Here is a 20,240-nt window from a genome sequence, read left to right as displayed (position 1 = left end):
CTGTCCTCTATCATTTATGTCCTGTTTCATCTTTTTGCTTCCGAAACAGTGTGTCTTTTATTTTCAGACCTTGTATTTAGCAGTCTTAGACCGTTTGTGGTACTGTGACACCAGGTTTTGGGTGATTAATGCTTAAGCTGTTGTAATAGATACAGATTTCAGATATTTTAATATTTTCTTTCGCTTAATTTAAATTTCCATTGTTTATACGTTATCGCTTTATGTTTATTAAAAAGAAATAAATGGATAATGAAGTAATTAGTTTAAAGGATTTGCTTGCCTAGCTTAGATTAGTAGGCGCCATCACGACTCCTGAGGGTGAAAAATTCGGGTCGTGACACTTATATTCGTATTAAGACGATATCTACATTCTGAAACCGATCAATAAGAGATATAGCTGTGGAAGTGTTGAGTTAGAGGAACTCAATTTTGCATCTTGCTTATGATGATTAAATGAGAGGTCTTCTGCAGATCATGCGTGTACTAAAAGGTGTACGGTTCTTGATATGGATCTCTTAGGAAAGAATACTTATCCACTCTTATGATAAAAAGGAATAACGAAATCGGAAGTTAGCCCCGAGTGGCATCAAGTAAAAGAATCAAGGCAAAGAAGGGTACGAGGTACCTAGTTAATAAGGATGATCGTCATTTACCATTTAGGAAGGGAGATATAAGCATTTTGAATTACCTTCAAAAGTAATAGATGTACGTACAATTGGTCATACCTATCTCAGTAATGCCTTATGAGAGCTAAAGAGTTTTGTTTAAGAGAAGGACATGATAGTAGGATCTGGATGGGGGTAGAGTAACCCAAAATAATGAATGGATGGTTTGCCTTAGTTGACATTTCTGAAGGAGATTACAAAGGTGCTAATGGACCTCCTTGTGAGATACCTAGATGGGCACTCTAAAATAGTACAACTAGATATGAGTACTAGAATGACGTGCACTAGAATCCTGGAAGGGATAAATATTACCTTAGTGTGGCTCCCGTCCCTAGTAGAGAAAGAATGTTTGGAAATTCGAAGAGTCAATGGATGGAGCAAGGGGAGCTAAAAGCAAAAGAATATTTTGTTCGAATTTTCACAATAAATGGATAGATAGAAATATTAGCAGGGAGGTACGAAGAAGGATGATGAAACGTTATGAGTGAGATGTGATACATGGATGACAATGATAGAGTGTTATAGAATCTATAGTCAAGTTAAGAAAGAGACGAGAGGTGATCGACCTTAAGACAACAAGAGAGTATAGGCCATACAGTCACATCATCATTTCGAGAAATAAGTTCGCGACTCTAACTTAATTAACATAAGGAAAATTTAGACCCTAAAGTAATATAAACCAGTATAGACTACTGAACAAGATAAACTAAACATGAATTGGGAACTGAGTGATTTGATAATAGTCAGTATCATGAGAATTTTGGATTGCATTTCGGTAATAATAGAATGGAAAATAGAAGAAGACCCATGATGAATTCACAGAATGGTCATTCAGGGAAACGCTTCCCTAAAGCAAGCAATATGAGCAAAGTTAAGCCTAAGGGACTGTATGTGCCAGTTAAACTAAGTGTCACCGTTCAGAGTGAGGAATTTTGTTATCCTTGGCATAAAAGGATTACCGCAAGGCGAGCAAAGGTCATTGATGATGTGAAAGGACGCAAAAGATGAAGAGGAAAAACATCTATAGGCAGGTCGTCATAGCTCCGAGTCTTAGTACTCCCCTAAGGGGGGGAATATGGAATGGTGGGCATTAAGTCAGAATTAAGTGGATCTAGTAAATATGGGATGATAAAGGAAGAATGATATAAAGATGAGAAAGGGATAAGATTGCACTTATTCAAATGTTACAGATATGCAATGAGCAGAACATTATGTAAGCACGACGTCAAGAAAAGGAACTGCGTGTTCCTGCCCGGTATGATATTGATAGATAAGGAGCCAGTATGTGAGGTAAGTTAAGACAAAGGAAATAACCCAAGAAAGATTACGCAAAATATTGATATGAGAATGGGCCAATGAGTATTTAGTAGTTGATTCAGGAAGAGCTTAGTCATGACTCGATAAGATGTTACAGAGAAAACAATGCAAGATAAATGTATTAAACCCAAACATGAAGAATTCAGCGTCGAAGTAATGTCATTATAATACTTGAGATATATTCAAATAGGAGTCGGGATAGTTAAAGGTACCGTATGAGTGTTACGGGGATAAAAGAAAGTGCCACTAGGAAAGCAACCAAAATATCACTTCAGAAGCAACCCTACAAGCACAAGGGCATGGAGGTAAGCAACTACGGATGATTATAGAAAAGGAAGGACATCAAAATATCAACAATAAGCTCACAGCCTTGCGAGAGTCAAGGGTTCTCCCTAAGTACTACAACGAAAGCCTTGCTAAGGAAATAAGCAAGAAGGCTTCAACCTAAACATGGTAACTTGAAGAAGAAATGTTCATGTAAAAACAGTCTCACAACAACGTTGTACGCACTCCATAAGAAAGTGGCATCTACCATGGCTAATGAACGAGGAGAAAAATCAAAAGTGATGTTCAAGACAATATGAGTTGCATGGGAACAAAGATAAGCTAGGTATGCACGCAACAAGGTGGCAGACAGACTAGGAAAAGAAATAGCTTATGTTGAAGAAAGCTGAGATGGACCGAAAGGAATTATTCGATCAATGATCCTGAGTGATTTACGTTATGAACCCACATAAGATTTCGAGGTACTATACAACATATATGTTGACAATCATACAGTCGTAGAAGACTCCGGTATAAGTTAACAGAAAGAATTGAGCCCAGGTCATAGAAAAAGCATTGAATTGTTAGAAGATTATATCATGAATATTCCATAGCATCCGTCAAGGGCTAAAGTTATAAATAATACCATGAGTCGCCGATCGGAACATAGCGCATGATATTGCCACAGTTGTTTCAATTGTATCAATTACGATTTCTTTCCATCGTTTGTTCCACAGCTCTTACCACGTAACACATTTATACCCACATGCACTTGTGTTATTGCCATTTTACTCACACCACTATAACGGAAAACATAACCAACAACGTTCAAGGCACATTAATCACAAGAATTTCACAAATAGTCCATATAAGTAACTCATACCAATTACTCGCACACCAACAAGGTGACTTTACAAAGGTTAAAGTTAGCCATACATACCTGGAGTCGAATTTCCTTTTTAACTTCTACTTTCAATTTACCAACAGCCTAGTATCGTCAATCTAGTTCACAAGTTAGCACATATAACGTAGAATTGAAGTTCACAAACTCAGCCCGAACTTACTTAGGTTTCTATCCCCTCTTTTGCAAGTCTTAGTTCTACCCAATTCCTCTTACTAGATTCTAGGTCTTAAAGGACATGCATGTGTATTTCAACTTCCATTTTCAAGAATCAATGCATGAGAATCCCCCTTTTTGTTTAAATGTGAAAACAAATGAAAAAGGGTTGGAGATTTTACCTGCAAGAACGGAGATGAAGACAATTACTTAAAATTTCCCGGCCTGGATGACTTTGAAAAATAAATTTGATGGAGATAAGACTTTCTCTCTCAAGAATTTTCTCTTCCCTCTCTCTAGTTTTGTTCAGAAAATAGGTTAAAATAAGGGGTTGGGGTGTTTTATTGAAGAAGGGGTCGGGTTTAAAATTTAGAAAAATAGGAGCCCAGGTTAGGTATGCGATCGCACTTTGCGATCGCAGAGTGGAAATGCGGTCCGCAGAATGGACCGCAAAAGTGCCCCCAAAATCTGAACACACTGCTTGGGTATGCGGCAGAAATGTGGTCCGCATACCCGTTCCGCGGTCGCATAATATACCGCAGAACTGCCCCTCTCAAAAATCCCAAGGGAAATATGCGATGACTATGCGATCGGCATATCGGTTATGCGATCGCATATCGGACCGCATACTTAACCTCAAATTCTACCAACACACTAACTCACTTTGCAGCGATTATGTGGTCCGCATACCTGATATGCGACCGCATTCTCGACCGCATAATCACATTTTTTTGGAAAACAATATTTCTTGACTTTTTATAGCATAGATCAGTACAAAAGGTCCGAGCTACTAGGTTTTGAGTCCAAGTTTTCACGGGGCCTTACAGTACGGATCCTTAATAGATCGAGAAGAGATTTTGCAATTTTAAGGGAGTACGGTGTAAACCTTCTAAAAAATATCACATGAGTTTTTCCCTTCTTCAGGTATGTTAAGGCTAAGCTTTTCATTCATTTGGCATGATCTTGTAATTACACAAGTTTGATAAGGAGGCATAAAGAAAAATTCATATCCCGAAATTTACGTATATTTTTTCTAGTCTCGCAAGTTACGTATATTTTCCTAGTTTCGTAAGTTACAATATTCTCCGTATCAGGACTTCATATTCAATTGAGTATTTCCTTCTTCCGGCAAAGAGAGCAGAGAGTTTATATATATAGTATTACAATATTTCATTACTATCGAGCTATAATTGATGGGCAGTCCCCTATTGGGCAACCTCTGATCAGATGGTAAGATATATACCAAGCCTACTGGGGATAAGCACCTATGAGCGAGTCCAGTTGGTCGAGATACAAAGACTAGTATGGCCGAGCGCTTATGAGCGAGCCTACTACAGAATAGCATATATATATATATATATATATATATATATATATATATATATATATATATATACACCGAGCCTTATAAGGCCAGACAGTTATTTTACTCACTATATTGAGAGAGTTGATTCAGTATTAGCAGATGAGCATATCTTCACATTTTCTTTGACTCCCAGTTGTTTTTAGTTATTATATTATCAGTTCAATTTCGGTTTTTAGTATATTGCCTTACATACTCGGTACATTATTTCATACTGACGTCCCTTTTCTAGGGGCGCTGCTTTTCATGCGTGCAGGTTCAGACAGACAGATAGGTATACCTCTTCATTAAGTGTGGCCCGAGTTCAGCTTGATCGGTAAGCTCCATGGCTTTCGGAGTTGCCGAGTCTAGAGCTTTATGTACATCTTGTGTATATATATTATAAGTAGGCTGGGGAGCTGTTCTGACTACAGTGTATCCATCAATAGAGGCTTGTAGACATATCTTGTCAGTTAATACAGTATATTGGGCTTGTAGTCCCTGTATGTATATTTGGTTGGTTTGTCAGTTGCAATAATTAAGACGACCTTGTTGGCCCAGCTTTATATTGATATTTGGTCAGCATTCGCAGTTGTCTTGCAATTTGGCCCATGGACAAAGTATTACATCATATGTACAGAATCCCTTAGTCGCAAGTTGGTACGCAAGCATAGTTGAGGCACTGGGTGCTAGTCTCGCCCTCTAGGTTCGGGGCGTGACACTACACCCATCTCAATTATGCCATACGAAAACTAACAGGTGTAGTTTAAGAGAAGGACGAGATATCAGGATCCGGCTGGGGTTAGAGTAATCCAAAATGGTGAACGGATTGTTTGCGTTAGTTCACATTTTCGAAGAATATTCCAAAATGTACTAATAGGTCTCCTTGTGAGGTACCCAGATGGTGCACTCTAAAATAGTATAACTAGATATGAGTACTATAAAGATTGGCACTGAAAGCCTGAAAGGGATAAATATTACCTTAGTATGACTCTCACCCACCAGTACAAAGAGGATGTTGAGCAACCCGAAGAGCCGATGAATGAAGTAAGGAGAGCTAAAAGGGAAAGAATGTCGTGTTGAAGTTTTCACAAGAAAGGGTTAGGCAGAAATATTAGCAGAGTAATGAGAAGAGAGATAAGGAAGAATTATGAGTGACATGTGATATGATGACAACGATATATAAAAATGATGACGATATTACTGAATCCATAGTCAGGTGAAGGAAGAGACGAGAGGTGGTAGGCCTTATGACAACAAAAGAGTATAGGCCATAAAGTCATATCCTTATTTCGAGAAATAAGTCCGTTACTTTAACTGATTGCCAGAAGGAAAAGTTAGACCCTAGAGTAATAGAAATCAGTATACACTGGTGAACAAGATAAACTAGACATGAATTAGGAACTGAGTTACTTGATAATAGTCAGCATCATGAGAATTTCAGATTACATTCCGGAAATAATAGAATGGATAACAGAAGAAGATCCATGATGAATTCAGAGAATGGTCATTCAGGGAGATGCTTCCCTAAAGCAAGCAATATGAGCAAAGTTAAGCTTAAGGGACTCTATGTGCCAGTTACACTAAGTGTCACTATTACAAGGGAGGAATTTTGTTATCCTTGACACAAAAGGATTACTGCAAGGCAAGTAAGGGTCATTGATAATGTGAAAGGACTCCAAAGATTAAGAGGAAAAATATCTATAGATAGGTCGTCATAGCTCCAAGTCTTAGTACTCCCCGAAAGGGGGAATATGGAAAGATGAAGGAAGAATGCAATAATAATGAGAAAGGGATGAGATTGCACTTATCCAATTGTTACAGATATGCTATGATTTTAGAACAAGGCATCAAGGAAAGGAAGTAAGGCTTCCAGGCCGGGATGTTTTTGATAAATAAGGAGCTAGTGTGAGAGGTAAGTTATGACAAAGGGAATAACCCAAGAAAGATTACTCAGAATATTGATACGAGAATGGGCCAATGAGTAGTTAGTAGGTGATTTAGGAAGAGCCCAGTTATGTCTAGACAAGAGGATAAAAGACAAATCAATAGATCAATGCAAGATAAACGTAGGGAACCCCAACATAGGGAATTCAGTCTCGCAAGTTATGACATTGTAATACTTGAGATATATTCATATAAGAGTTGGGGAAGTTAAAAAGGTACTGTATGAGTATTACAGAAAAAAAATGCCACTGGGAAGATAGTCGAAATATCAGTTCAGGAGCAACCCTACAAGTACAAGGGCGTGGATGTATGTAACTACTGATTATTATAGGCGAGGAAGGACATCAAAAATTCCGTCGAGTATACGACATAATAAGCTCGCAGCTTTACAAGAGTTAGAGGATCTTCCCTAAGTACTATGACGAAAGACTAGCTGAGAAAAATAAGGAAGAAGGCTTCAACCTAAGCAGGATGACCGAAAGAGGAAATGGTCATATGACAACAGTCTCAAAACAACATTGTATGCACTCCCTAAGAAAGTGGCACCTACCATGGCTAACGAGCGGGTAGTAAAACCAAATATAATATTCGAACCCATATGAGTTGCAAATTTTTTTTGGCACGTGTGAGAACTCTGATAAGCTAAGTATGCGCATGGCAAGGGGACAAAAAGACTAGGAAAAGCGATTGTAACGTTTGAAGAAAGCCGAGATGGAACAAAAAGAATTATTCGATCAATGATCAGCCATAGAAGACTCCTGTATAAGTTAAAGAAGGAATTACGGTCCAAATCATAGATAAAGGATCGAATCATTAGAAGATTGTATCGTGGTTTTCCATAGCGTCCATGAAAGGTTAAAGTAATAACAAAATACCATGAGATGTAGATTGAAATATAGCTTAAGCCTACATCAAGGCAGGTCAAAAGGAAGAGGAAACTAAAGACTTTCATCAAGTAAATAAATTAGGAATTTGGTTATTGGCCCAAGAAAAATTATTGACATTGTGATTGAGAATATAGCAGAATCACTTTTAATATCAGAGGTACAAGAGAGATAGTACAGTAGCCATATTCTATAACGACTCTATGATAAAACCAGTCAGAAAAGTACCAGCCTTATAAGAAGTCAGTATGAAGCTCTTACCGGATTGTGTATACACCAGAAGTGCAAGTATTATAATAGAGCTTCAAGTTTTGAATATGAGATATACATATGTGGAAGGGAGGTCATGAAAAAGATACAAGATACGATACAACGTACGAAATACTCAAAAGCAGAAGGTTGTGAATAGTCCATACTTCGAACAAAAGGATAGAAGCACTAGGATTCAGTATCCAGGAATGATAACGCCGTCGTTAGTGTCTTTTCTTCCAGCCTATGGTTTATAGGTATCGAGAGTTCAAATTAAGAGAATAAAGAAGAGTTAGAGATGATGTGATGTCTCGCTTGATGTTCCAGAATAACTTAAGGAAATCTATGGTGCAAAGAAATTGAAGGAAGGCTACGAGTAGTATAAATGGATATGTATAGGCCGCAAACTAAAGTATGGTAGAGCGACATGGTTGCAGGAAGACAGGAGTAAGGATATGGAAGGTCGAGTGAGAAGGTGAAAAAAATTAATAAGTCCTCGGGATTAAGCCCACAAAAATACGAGAGAGCTGATGGGTTCTATAAACTATATAAAGCTTAGTATAGCTTGAATGATCTCAAAGGAGTTTAAGACAAGCAGTATTTAGAAGAAATGGAATGTTGACCTGGTATAAAATAAGGGTGTAATTGTGATAGATAAAGGATGATATTTGGGCCTTCGTTTGAATAATGATTTGAAGAAAAAAAGAGAAGGAGAAAAGATTTCGTGGATAGCACGAGATTGGAATTACCCCCCCACCATAAGGTGAATCACATGGAGATACTATGAAATACGATTATGGAAATCACTTCAAATATTCCTCAATGCAACGTAAGCCCCAATGGTAAGGTATTACGTAAGATGTTTCAAGTTATCAGTGGTATAATGTTGATCAATATACAGGAAAATCAATAATGGATGGGCAAAAGTTACAAGGTATGACATGAGATTAGGCCATCATTCTTAAGATGAACGGTAATGAAGGAGCATTAAAGGACTGAGATTTATGCCTAAAGGATAAGCAACAAAAGTAACTGGGAGTTTAGTAGAATAACTCAGTAACGATAAATTGAAGTAAGAATTATGGTACAATATGACCTACATAGATGCAGTAAAGTCATATGAATGGATAACCAGGTTTATGAAATAAGATATAGCCATATTCGCAAGTTCTACAAAGTACCAAGAAAAGAACTTCAGTACACCTATAGATGCCCAAAGAGACATTCTCTTAAGCCTTGTATATGTTTACAAAGTAAGGATTAGAGATTGGCTAAAGGCCAAAGGAGAAAGGAGAGAAGAGTCGCATAGGCACAAGGTCAGAATCGTAGAGGCTGCATGATAAAAGGTAGCAACAGTTACGAGATTGGAAGGAATTCGATCACAAGTCATGGCGTAGTGATACGCTCAAATTTCACTTTAATTAAATAGTGTAAGGTGGTCGGTGTCAAATATAATAACCAACAAGGTTGGGGTCAAATCCCACAGGGAATTGGTGTGAAAAGGTTACTCAAATAGTGTGCTACTTGACTAAAGTCGTAATTCTATCCGGTTAATGGTAACTAGAGTAAGAATTCATTTTGGCTTGCAGAAATAACTAATTGTGATATTGAGAATGTAAGTAATTTGATTAAAGAAACCAAGGTTGTGTCACCTTAAATGAAGTGTAATTCTATCTGTGTTAATATGATATATTTCTAATGGAAGGTTCTTTTGATATGCAAATAATTTCTAAATGACTACCCTATATTTTCCAATAGTTGGGTAGTATTTCCTATTTATGATTTTTCAAAATATAAAAGAGTTGCACTTAAGAAAAATCAATATAATCCAAATAAAACCCACTTATTCCTAAGCGATTCTATTAAACAAGGTTTAAGGCCTTGAGCCCTTGATATTTACTTCTACCAAATTCTAACCTACTTTCTCAAGCAAAGTACGAATTTAATGGCACTTGTTAATGTTTGCAAACACCAACAATAAATGAAGAATGAGAAGTAAATAAATATCAACCAACCATTATACATATATTCAATGTTAAACACCCATTAACATAACACCCATTTAGGGTCCACAACCTTGGTATTTAAAGTTAGCTACACATACTAAAATACTAAAGGAAGGGAATATTTAATGCCATAAAGCTTACAAAGTAAAATATTCTTGACCCAAAAGCTTCCAAAAAAGGAATATTTAAGCCTTGTATTGTAGCTCCAAAATCAGACAAGATGCCCCCACAAAACCCCAATAAATCTATTTATAGTGGGTCAAAACTCGAGACAAAATTTGGACAAAATACCCTTTCCGGTTAGATATGCGACCGCATATCTATCGCATAACATACATGCGGTCCGCATTCTTGACATAGCCATCCCATCTTCAAACCCTAGTTTCCAGGCCTTCATCGCATTGATGTTTTGTGGTCCGCATTGCAGATATGCGATCGCATTTCGCGTCGCATTTTCTACCTTCAGCAATCTTTATGTCGAGTTTGCGGTCCATTATGCGGCTCGCAAACAGGTTATGCGATCGCATATTGGACCACATTTCTTGAACTGGACTTAGCCCAGAAATCTGTTGTGGTCTGCGATTCCCTTGCGCATTCTGCAGCTCGCATGTTGGATTTGCGATCGCATATCCACATTTGCAATGCCTTTTTTCTCTTTTCTCATATTTTGTGGCCTTTTGATTTCATTTCCATGCTCTTTAGTCCTTATACCTCATACACTGCAAAAAAATTAAAATTACATAAGTATAACAGATAATTGCATCTAAAACAAGCTAAAATCTAAGAAATTTGTATTAAATGTGCCAAAAATCTCCGGCACATCAACACCCCCAACTGGAACTCTTGCTTGTCCTCAAGCAACTAAGACAACACTATCCTATTCTAGACTCCATCTAAAATATACGAAACAATAGTGACCGTGGACGGTTGTTGTTATTAGTACTACAGGCATGCATTTTCGATTGTTTTACCCTTCCTGAACCATCAATATTTACAAGGAAACTAATCAACTTGTGAAACTTTGAGCCTCGAATAATGTGACAAAATGTTACCCTCAGCTGAGTGCACTTTCATTTGACTCAAAAATTCAACTTTTGTCCAACCTCACAATTCATGTGCCCTCACTATAAAGAAAGTCCCAAAATCACAATATTTACAATGACAACAAAAAGGAACGAATTCACAAATACACTCACCCTCAAAAAGAGTTTCAAGTGTTACAACATACCATACCATCGCTTTATTCTAAGAAAGCTCAGTTGGAGATCCCAGAAGGACTTTTTAAGCTTTTAATGTAGGTTTAGGGAAGGGTCGGATAAGAATTTGGGTACAAGTGACTACACCCTCCTTGAACACTAATCACATTTTTCTTTCTTGTTGCTCTTTGCTTCTTTTCAAACCACATAGCCCTCATTAGCTTCAACTTTTCCACCATTTAGCCACTTCAACTACATCTTTTATTCTCTTCAAGGCTCCTTATGTATATATACTCACAAATCTTATACTTTTTTTTTGCTTTTACTCTTTTTTTTGTTGCTTTTGGAGCTTGAGTAGTTTCACATTATGAGGTACACTTTCCTACGCTCATTGCACAACCTTGCCAATTTTCGGCTTGACGCCACACTCCCAACTTAGGATTTTATCCTCATTCTCAATGCTCAAGGAGGGACGGGTTCAAAAGTAGGAATTATTTCACAAAAAGGGAAAGGTTTGTAATGAGGTAGCCAAAGAAAAGGTTAAAGTCTGAAATGGGGTGACTAGTGCTACTATTTGTACAATGGGTGGCTTGAAAGGCTAACTGGTTTTCCAAAAATCACAAAAACTTCCTAAGGTCATTTCTCCAACCAAATGTAATATTATAAGCATCGAAAAACCAATCGGCCAAGTTGTTCTAGATATGTAAACACAAGAATTATTTACACAAAGACTCACACACATGGCACACAAACTGTTTGGCTCACATAGTTTGAAGCCCTCGAGTCAACACTTGGCAACTTAAAGCTTTCATCATATATACATGTATAACTCTAGGTGGACATAGAGTCAGAGATCGAGCCTCAAGTTCACACAGCTGATATCTTTTTTTTATATATTAATGGAAGGGTATAGGCTATATATAGACACACATGCTTGAAACTAGACAAGTACACTAAATAAGTCAACTTGCTTCATTCTACTGTCCTGGTTCTACTATTACACCTTTAGAAAAGAACCCAGCAAAGAAAAACTAAGGGATATTCATTGCTAATTACTAAAGATAGACATGCAACTATCTACTTGTTTTTGTGTTGTTTTTTAATACACAAGGATAACATACTTTATGTACTAAAACCATAAAACACCAATATATACAGAATCACAAAACACAAATAAGTACATAAGTTTGCTTATATAGCACAAAAACATAAACATGTACAACAGTTGCCAATTTCACAAAAATATACAAGGCTACCACCCCCAACTAAAAAGCATGCATTGTCCCCCCAATGCATAAGAACATAAAAAAGAGTTTAGGAGCTCCCTGAGGTGCACTAACGCTATAGTAGTCGCAAGCCAGCTGAGTGATAGTGATGGGGTCATCCTCTAATGCTGAAGCTGGGACCGATGAGATCTCGGCTTAAGGAGTGACCTCCACTGATGGAGGAGGGATCTCTGGCTGACCCAATATGGGAGCTGGGGCTTGTGAGCTGCTAGCCTCGCCCGCTAATGGCTGAGTGGCCGATGGATCAGTAGGGGCGGCCATATCTACTAGCGAATGTTCTATTGCTATCTGAATTGCTGCTTGTTCATCGTCCTCAACTGTAGAAGCAGCAATCTGCTTGCCCTTCTCCTGAGGGCCATCATCCTCTGTGGACCATGAATCCTCCTCATCATCTCCCTCGTCTGCCTCCTCACCCTCGGACACTATAGAATGTCCGGAATCCTCCTCGGAAGGAATCTCAATATGTGTAGGAGGAGCTAAAGGCTGGGAAGCCCCGACAGTCAGAGGTGCAATATCTGTCATCAGAGTGGACAAGTCAAGTTCCAAGCCTAGCGTTGTTGTGTCTGCTCCCTACTCACCTTCCTTGGGCAGGATGGATGATAGATTGAACTCCAAAGTCTGCATCTTGTGGAGCTTAGTCTTTATAGTGGCAACTTCCTCCTGGAACCTAGGCAAGTCACTAACCTCACCTCGCTCTATCTTCTCAATCCTCAACTCAAGCTGTTGCAGGCGATCCCCATAAGTTGTTTGTTGTTGTTGGAGTGCTGTCACTGAGGACTGTATAGGAGTCAAAGCCTGTCTGATGAGGGTAGGCAAGTTCTTCGGAAGCTGGTCTACCTTAGCATTGGCATGCTGAGTTATGAGACCAAGCCTAGAAACAGCTGGCAGTGTAGTAGAAGGCTGAGCAATGGTGGACTGAGATGCGGGATGTGAAGCAGAAGTGGATGCCACTGGAACCTGAGGGGACATAGGAGCCTGGGAATCTGAGGGCTCTACATCAACTAGACCCTGAGTCTGAACATCTAGGGGAGCAATAGCATCATTAATGCACATGATATCAATATCCTTCAACGCCTTCCTTGTCTTGTCATTGTGTGGCATGGTAGGGACTTTCACAGCCTTATAGAGGGCTATGATCAAACAGGGGAATGGAAGTGAAGTGGCTACTTGCTTTGCCTGATTCCCTAACTCCCGGAAGATAAAAGCACCCACATCAATCTTGATTCATGTAATAATGCATGCAATGAGAAGAGCTTTCTCAATGCCTATATCAGTCTCATTTCTTGACGGTATCAGTTGAGAGGTGACAAAGCTAAGCCAAAATCGACCCTCTCGTGTGAGATCCTTCTTGTATATTTTGTGCACAGGGTTGATCCAGGTAGGGGTCACCTGTGCTATCACAGATGCTATCCCACTTTGCTGATTCTCCTGGTTTACCCATTTGGCGTAGTACTCAGCTGTGCCCGATCTCCAGTCAGGGATGTAAAATTCATTGATAGTCTCATCACTGCAAAACACATTCTTCCCCAAAACTAACACAGTGTCACAGAAAACCCTGTTGCGCTTATGATGAGCAGTCCTGGAGGCTCCATAGGAGGCATAAAACTCACGGACAATGGTTTCATTATATTCATCAGGCATCTCCGTAAAGCTCTCCCATTTTCTTGCCTTGATGTTCTCTAAATGTAAGGGTACTGCTCTTGTAGCCCATTCATACTCAGTTGTTTTTTGGCCAGGATTTTTTGTTTGTTCAGCACTTCTCTATAAAGCTCCCTGGACCCTTCGACCCCAAACCTAAGCTGGAAGTCATCCCTTTGTTTCCTTCTTGCCTCAGCTTGTAGGTCAACTTCGGGCAAGGTATCCTCCTCATCAGACTGGGAGGGACGTGTAGTAGAAGGGTCCAGTCGCGAACGTTTTGCTTGTTGAGTGTGACAACTGGAGGGTGCCCTTTTCTGGGTGGAGGCTATATGTTTCTTGGGAGCCATATTTGCATAAAAGTGAAATGTGAGCGACATGGTAGGCAACAGTTAAAAGAAAACAAAAAAAGTAAAAAAACATTCAAGTATGCGACAGGTTAGGTGGTCGCATAACCACTTTGTGGTCGCATAACCACTATGTGGTCGCATAACCACTATGCGGACCGCATAGTTGTCGCAAACTCACAGAATATACAAATGATCTTAGTATGCGATGTGTTATGTGATCGCATAACCATTATGCGGTTCGCATAACTATCGCGTACTTGATTATTCAGAAAACCAAAATAAGAAAATGCGAATCGCAAACTGGTCCCACATAGCATGTTCTAAAACTGGTTAGTCTGACTCAGTATGCGGTGACTTTCCGGTCCACATATCAATTATAGGATCACAAAGTTGCTGCATCTTGTCATCTTCTTCTGCTAGCTAGGGTTTATTTATGCGGCAGAAATACGGGCCGCATTTTAATTATGTGAGCCGCAAACTTCATCCCTCCCAACGATTGAACTTAATCCTCAACAATGGCTGTCATAAGTTTGACTACCCAGCACCCCAAAACACACAACTTAACTAAGATCAAATTACAAATGGATTTCTAACAACAAAACACAAACAAAAAGAAAAAGGAAACATGAAACAAAAATAGGAGGAACAAGAACAAGAATGTAAAACTAAAGCTTGCAAGGATGGAATTGGGACAGGAAAACATACCAGTGACGAGTTTATGAGAACACTTGGAAGATTAGTTCACAGATCTTGCCTTACGTACGTGATGCACTAGCCGTTTTGCCTTATCCATTCCTTTTCTTTTTTTTTGTTTTGTTTTGTTTCTGATAATAATAATAAAAAGTTTATTTTTGTTTGTTTTGAATAAAGAGATGCGAGGGACTTACCTGGGAGAATTGCGACGGGCAAGTCATCTCATAACACACGATGCGACCGTTTAAGTGTTATGCAGTGGATTCAATTGAGTTGCTGTAGGGCCAAAAATGCGGTGCACTATGCGATCACATAGTGGAAATGCGGTTCGCAAAGTGCACCACCTTATCACATTTTTATCACCAATTCCAGCTAAACCCACTGTCTGGGTTTGCGACTAAAATGCGGTCGGCATAGTGAAAATGCGACCGCATATGTGCAAAAAACTTCCCAAGGTGATTTTTATTCCCTTTCTCATGCAATTTTACCCCGTGTTATGATTTGTTGAATCCCCTGCACTCTAACACACACTTTAAATTGCTCAAATAAATCTATCTAACAAAAATATAAAATTTAAAGGCCAAATAGGGTGTTACCACACATGGGTTGCCTCCCATGAAGCACTTGATTTAATGTCGTGGCACGATGAAGTTGGCATTCCTTTGGATCACTCATTGGTCAGGCACGAACCATTTTTGAGAGCCAACTACTCCACCAAATGTTTTTCTCCATTTGTGCCCAAGTAGTGCTTGACTCGCTGACCATTCACTTTGAAGGTTTGGAGCCCATCCTCCGATTCTAGTTCCACAGCTCCAAAAGGAGACATTGACCACTTTAAACATACCGGACCATTTCAATTTGAGCTTGCCCAGAAACAATTTGAGCCTTGAGTTAAAGAGTAAAACCAAGTCACCCGACTTGAACTCCCTCTTCAAGATCTTTTTGCCGTGGACAAACTTCATCCTTTCTTTATACACTGCTGCACTTTCATATGCATGGAAACGGAATTCCTCCATTTCATTGAGTTGAGTTAACCTCAAATTTGCAGCTTCAACCCAGTCCAAGTTCAACCTTTTCAGAGTCCACATGGCTTTCTGTTCCAGTTCTACGCATAGATGACAAGATTTGCCGAAGACTAATCGATAAGGAGAAGTGCCAATAGGGGTTTTGTATGCCATGCGGTATGCCCACAATGCATCATCTAGCTTCATTGACCAATCGGTCCTGTTTGCATTAACAGTTTTTGCTAGAATGCTCTTGATCTCCCAGTTGGAAACCTCAACTTGACCACTTGATTGGGGATGATAAGGTGTGGCCACTTTATGTTTGACGCCATATTTCTCTAGTAGCCCCGTGAAAGCCTTGTTACAGAAATGAGACCTACCATCACTAAGAATGGCTCTAGGAGTGCCAAACCGAGTGAATATGTTTTTCTTTAAGAATGCGGTCACACTTCATACCTCGTTGTTTGGTAAGGCAATTTCTTCAATCCATTTGGATACATAGTCCACGACCACCAAGATATATTTCATCCCACGAGAGCTTACAAAGGGACCCATAAAATCAATTCCCCACACGTCAAAGATTTCTATCTCCATCACAAAGTGCATTGGCATTTCATGCCTCTTGGAGATTGATCATTGCCTTTGGCATTAGTCACAAGCCTTGACCATTTTATTGGAATCATGATAGATTGATAGCCAATAGTATTCACATTCAAGCACCTTAGCCGCCGTTCGATTTCCCCCATGATGACCCCCAACCAGCGAGTCATGGCATGCCTTTAGAATTGGCATAATCTCTTCCTCTGGAACACACCTTCTGATGATGTTGTCAGCATAAACATGGAACAAGAATTGTTCTTCCCAATAGTATCGTCGACAGTCTCTTAAAAACATCTTCTTTTGATAGGATTTCAATCCATCCGAAATAAGGTCACTAACCAAGTAGTTAGCAATATCAGCATACCAAGGAGCAAACGTGCTAGATAGTGCCAATATGTGTTCATCCAAGAATGCATCATTGATCTCAAGATCTCCCTTTGGCCTCCCTGCCTCTTCAAGCCTTGATAAATGATCCTCTACTTGATTTTGAGTTCCCTTGCGATCCTTGACCTCAAAGTTAAATTCTTGCAACAACAAGACCCATTGAATCAACCGAGGTTTTGCATCCTTCTTTGCCATGAGATAGCGAAACACAACATGATCTATGTACACTATCGCCTTGGATCCCAACAAAAAAGCCTGAAACTTCTCAAAGGCATAAACAATGGCGAGAAGTTCTTGCTCAGTCACTATGTAATTCATTTGCGCTCCATTGAGTGTCTTACTTGCATAATAGACCGGGTGAAGAACCTTGTTGTGACGTTGGCCAAGCATTGCTCTGATAGCTACACCACTGGCGTCACACATGACTCGAAAGGAAGAGACCAATCGGGTGTGACAATAATAGGTGTCGTGGTGAGCTTTTGCTTCAATTCCTCAAAGGCTTTGAGGCGTTTCTCGTTAAACACAAATTTGGCATCTTTCTCAAGGAGTTTACACATAGGATTTGCAATCTTGGAAAAATCCTTGATGAAACGCCTATAGAACCCAACGTGCCCCAAGAAACTTTGAACACCTTTAACGGAAGTAGGGGGAGGAAGCTTGGAAATAATCTCGATCTTTGACCGGTAAACCTCTATGCCATGTTTTGAAATTTTATGCCCCAATACAATACCTTCATCCACCATGAAATGGCATTTCTCCTACTTGAACACAAGGTTGGTCTCTTCACATCTCTTAATCACTTGTCTAAGATTGTTAAGACAGTGCTCAAAAGAGTCACCTACCATTGAGAAGTCGTCCATGAAAACCTCTAGAAAATCCTCCACCATGTCAGAGAAAATGGACATCATACATCTTTGAAAAGTAGCAGGAGCATTGCACAAACCAAATGGCATCCGGCTAAAAGCAAAAGTTCCATAAGGGCAAGTGAATGTTGTCTTCTCTTGATCCTCCAATGCAATGTTGATTTGGTTGTAACTGTAATATCCATCAAGAAAGCAATAGAATGACCTTCCCGCTAGCCAATCAAGGATTTGATCAATAAAAGGCATAGGGAAATGGTCTTTTCATGTGACACTATTGAGCTTTCGATAATCCATACACACCCCCATCCGTTCACCGTTCTTGTTGGGATGAGCTTATTTTTATCATTTTCAACCACAGTTATGCCTCCCTTTTATTGCACTGGGCTCACCCAAGAACTTTCAGCAATGGGGTAGACTACCCCGACATCCAACCACTTGATGATTTCTTTCTTTACCACCTCTTGCATGGATGGGTTCAACCGTTGTTGATGTTCCACACTTGATTTCGTCTCACTCTCCAAGTGGATATTTTGTTCGCAAATTCTGGGGGGGGGGATCCCTCAGATATCCGCAACTGTCCATCCAATATCTTGCCTACGCTCCTTCGAGACTTCCAACAATTGTTCTACCTGCACATCATTCAACAAATAAGAAATGATTACCAGTAAAGTATCATTTGAGCCATGAAATTTATACCTCAAGTGTGGTGGAAGTGGTTTGAGCTCTAGTTGCGGTGGCTCAATAATAGAAGGTTTTGCGGGAGGAGTGGCTCTATTCTCCAAGTCGAGAGAAAGCTTTGCCGGAGCATAAGTGTACGACCCAAACCCCTCCAATGCATTTACCGATTCCATTTATCCTTCCATATCTTCACCATCAAAGTTCACCAAAATAGCTGCCAACACCTCACCAAGGCATTGTTCTTCCATCTTCATTTCAACCGCATCTTCCACTTCATCCACAACATCAATCACCGAGATACTCTCATATTGATGTGGTAGTTTCGTACCCTTGCTTGATTGGAGTGTGACCTCTTCATCATTCACACAAAATTTGATCTCATTCCATTATGAATCCATTAGTTCTCTTTCTATGGCTAGGAAGGGTCTCCCCAAAATGATAGGGATCTCTTTGTCAACCGCACAATCAAGGATTTGAAATCGGCTAGTAAATGAAACGTTCCCACTTTAACAAGTACATCATCAACAATTCCCACCAGTCTCTTTATGGAACGATCGACCATTTGCAATCTCATACTTGTGGGCCTTGGCATACCTAACCCCGCTTGCTTGTAAATGGAAAGAGGAATCAAGTTGATGCTAGCCCCATTATCACAAAGGGCTCTTGCAAAATCATGTGCTCCAATAGTACAAGGATTGTTGAAAGATCTCGTGTCTTCTTTCATTTGAACGGTATATGTTGCAATGATGGAACTAACCCGGTGAGTCACATTCACCACTTCATTGTTGGTGGTTCTCTTCTTGGTAATCAAATCTTTCAAATATTTAGAAAAATCCGGCATCTCTTGAAATGCCTCCACAAATGGAATGTTCACCAATAATTGCTTGAGAATGTGATAGAACTTTTCGAGTTTTCTATCATCAACCTTTCTTGCAAGTCTTTGAGGGAATGGAGGAGGAGGTCTAGAAATGGGTGGTAGAGTTTTTGGTGTCTCTTTTACCTTTTCCTTTACCTCGTCCCGGTTTTCTTGTTGCACTTTCAACTCTTCCGGACCCTTTTCAACTTCAACAAATCTTGGCTCTTCAACCTCAACTTCATGTTCGGACTCTTCAACTTCAACCACGTGTTCACTCCCTCCTTGTAGTACCTTCCCACTCCAAGTAGTAATCGACATGACATGAGAAGTTGGACCTCTCCCACAACTTTTGGGGTTCGCAATTGTGTCACTTGGAAGTGTCCCTTTTTTCTTCGGATTTTGTTCCCTATAGAGGTCTCTCGTTTACATCTCCAATTTTTGAATGGATGCGGTATGAGAACCAACAAGCTCGGTCATATTCCTCATAGAAGTGCAGACTTCTCTTGATTTTCAATACCCGTTAAAGCATGCCTTCCAACTTAAACTCACTTGAGGAACCTTGATTTGAATATTGACCGTTTGGAGGAACATAAGGCTTTGAACTGTGATTTGGGAAGTTGTTGTTGTTCCAATTAACTTGATTTGAGCCGCCTTAGTCATTTCTCCACTGTTGGTTGGCTTGCCCTTGCGGGTGAGGCCTCCATTGATTTTGTTGTCCTTGACCTTGGTATTGTTGCCTTGATATCATCCTTGAGAGTTGTTGACATAGTTTTCCTCCTCAAAGTATTCATTTTATATGGGGTGCACATCTTCCACCACATTTACTTTCTTCGTTAGGCTTTCTATGAAACATCTTTGTCAACACGTTGACATTTTTGGCAAGCCCTGCAATCACTTGATCCCTCTCTTGGTTTTCCTTGATCATGGTGGTCAAGCAAGGAGACCCATATGCAATTCCACCTGT

At 39.6% G+C, this 20,240-nt stretch overlaps 1 protein-coding gene across 1 annotated transcript; it reads right to left on the bottom strand.

The window, feature by feature from the left end:
* Window positions 1-16,543: 16,543 nt before the first annotated feature.
* On the bottom strand, window positions 16,544-17,197 carry LOC142164185 (uncharacterized). Its single transcript, XM_075221486.1, has one exon. It carries the CDS (start codon window positions 17,195-17,197, stop codon window positions 16,544-16,546), a length of 654 nt encoding a protein of 217 aa, XP_075077587.1.
* Window positions 17,198-20,240: the final 3,043 nt, after the last annotated feature.

The sequence above is a fragment of the Nicotiana tabacum genome, chromosome 1, assembly GCF_000715075.1.
Source record: "Nicotiana tabacum cultivar K326 chromosome 1, ASM71507v2, whole genome shotgun sequence".
NCBI lineage: Eukaryota > Viridiplantae > Streptophyta > Magnoliopsida > Solanales > Solanaceae > Nicotiana > Nicotiana tabacum.
The sequence above is the reverse complement of the archived record's forward strand: the minus strand, read 5'-3'. Positions and strand labels throughout refer to the sequence as shown.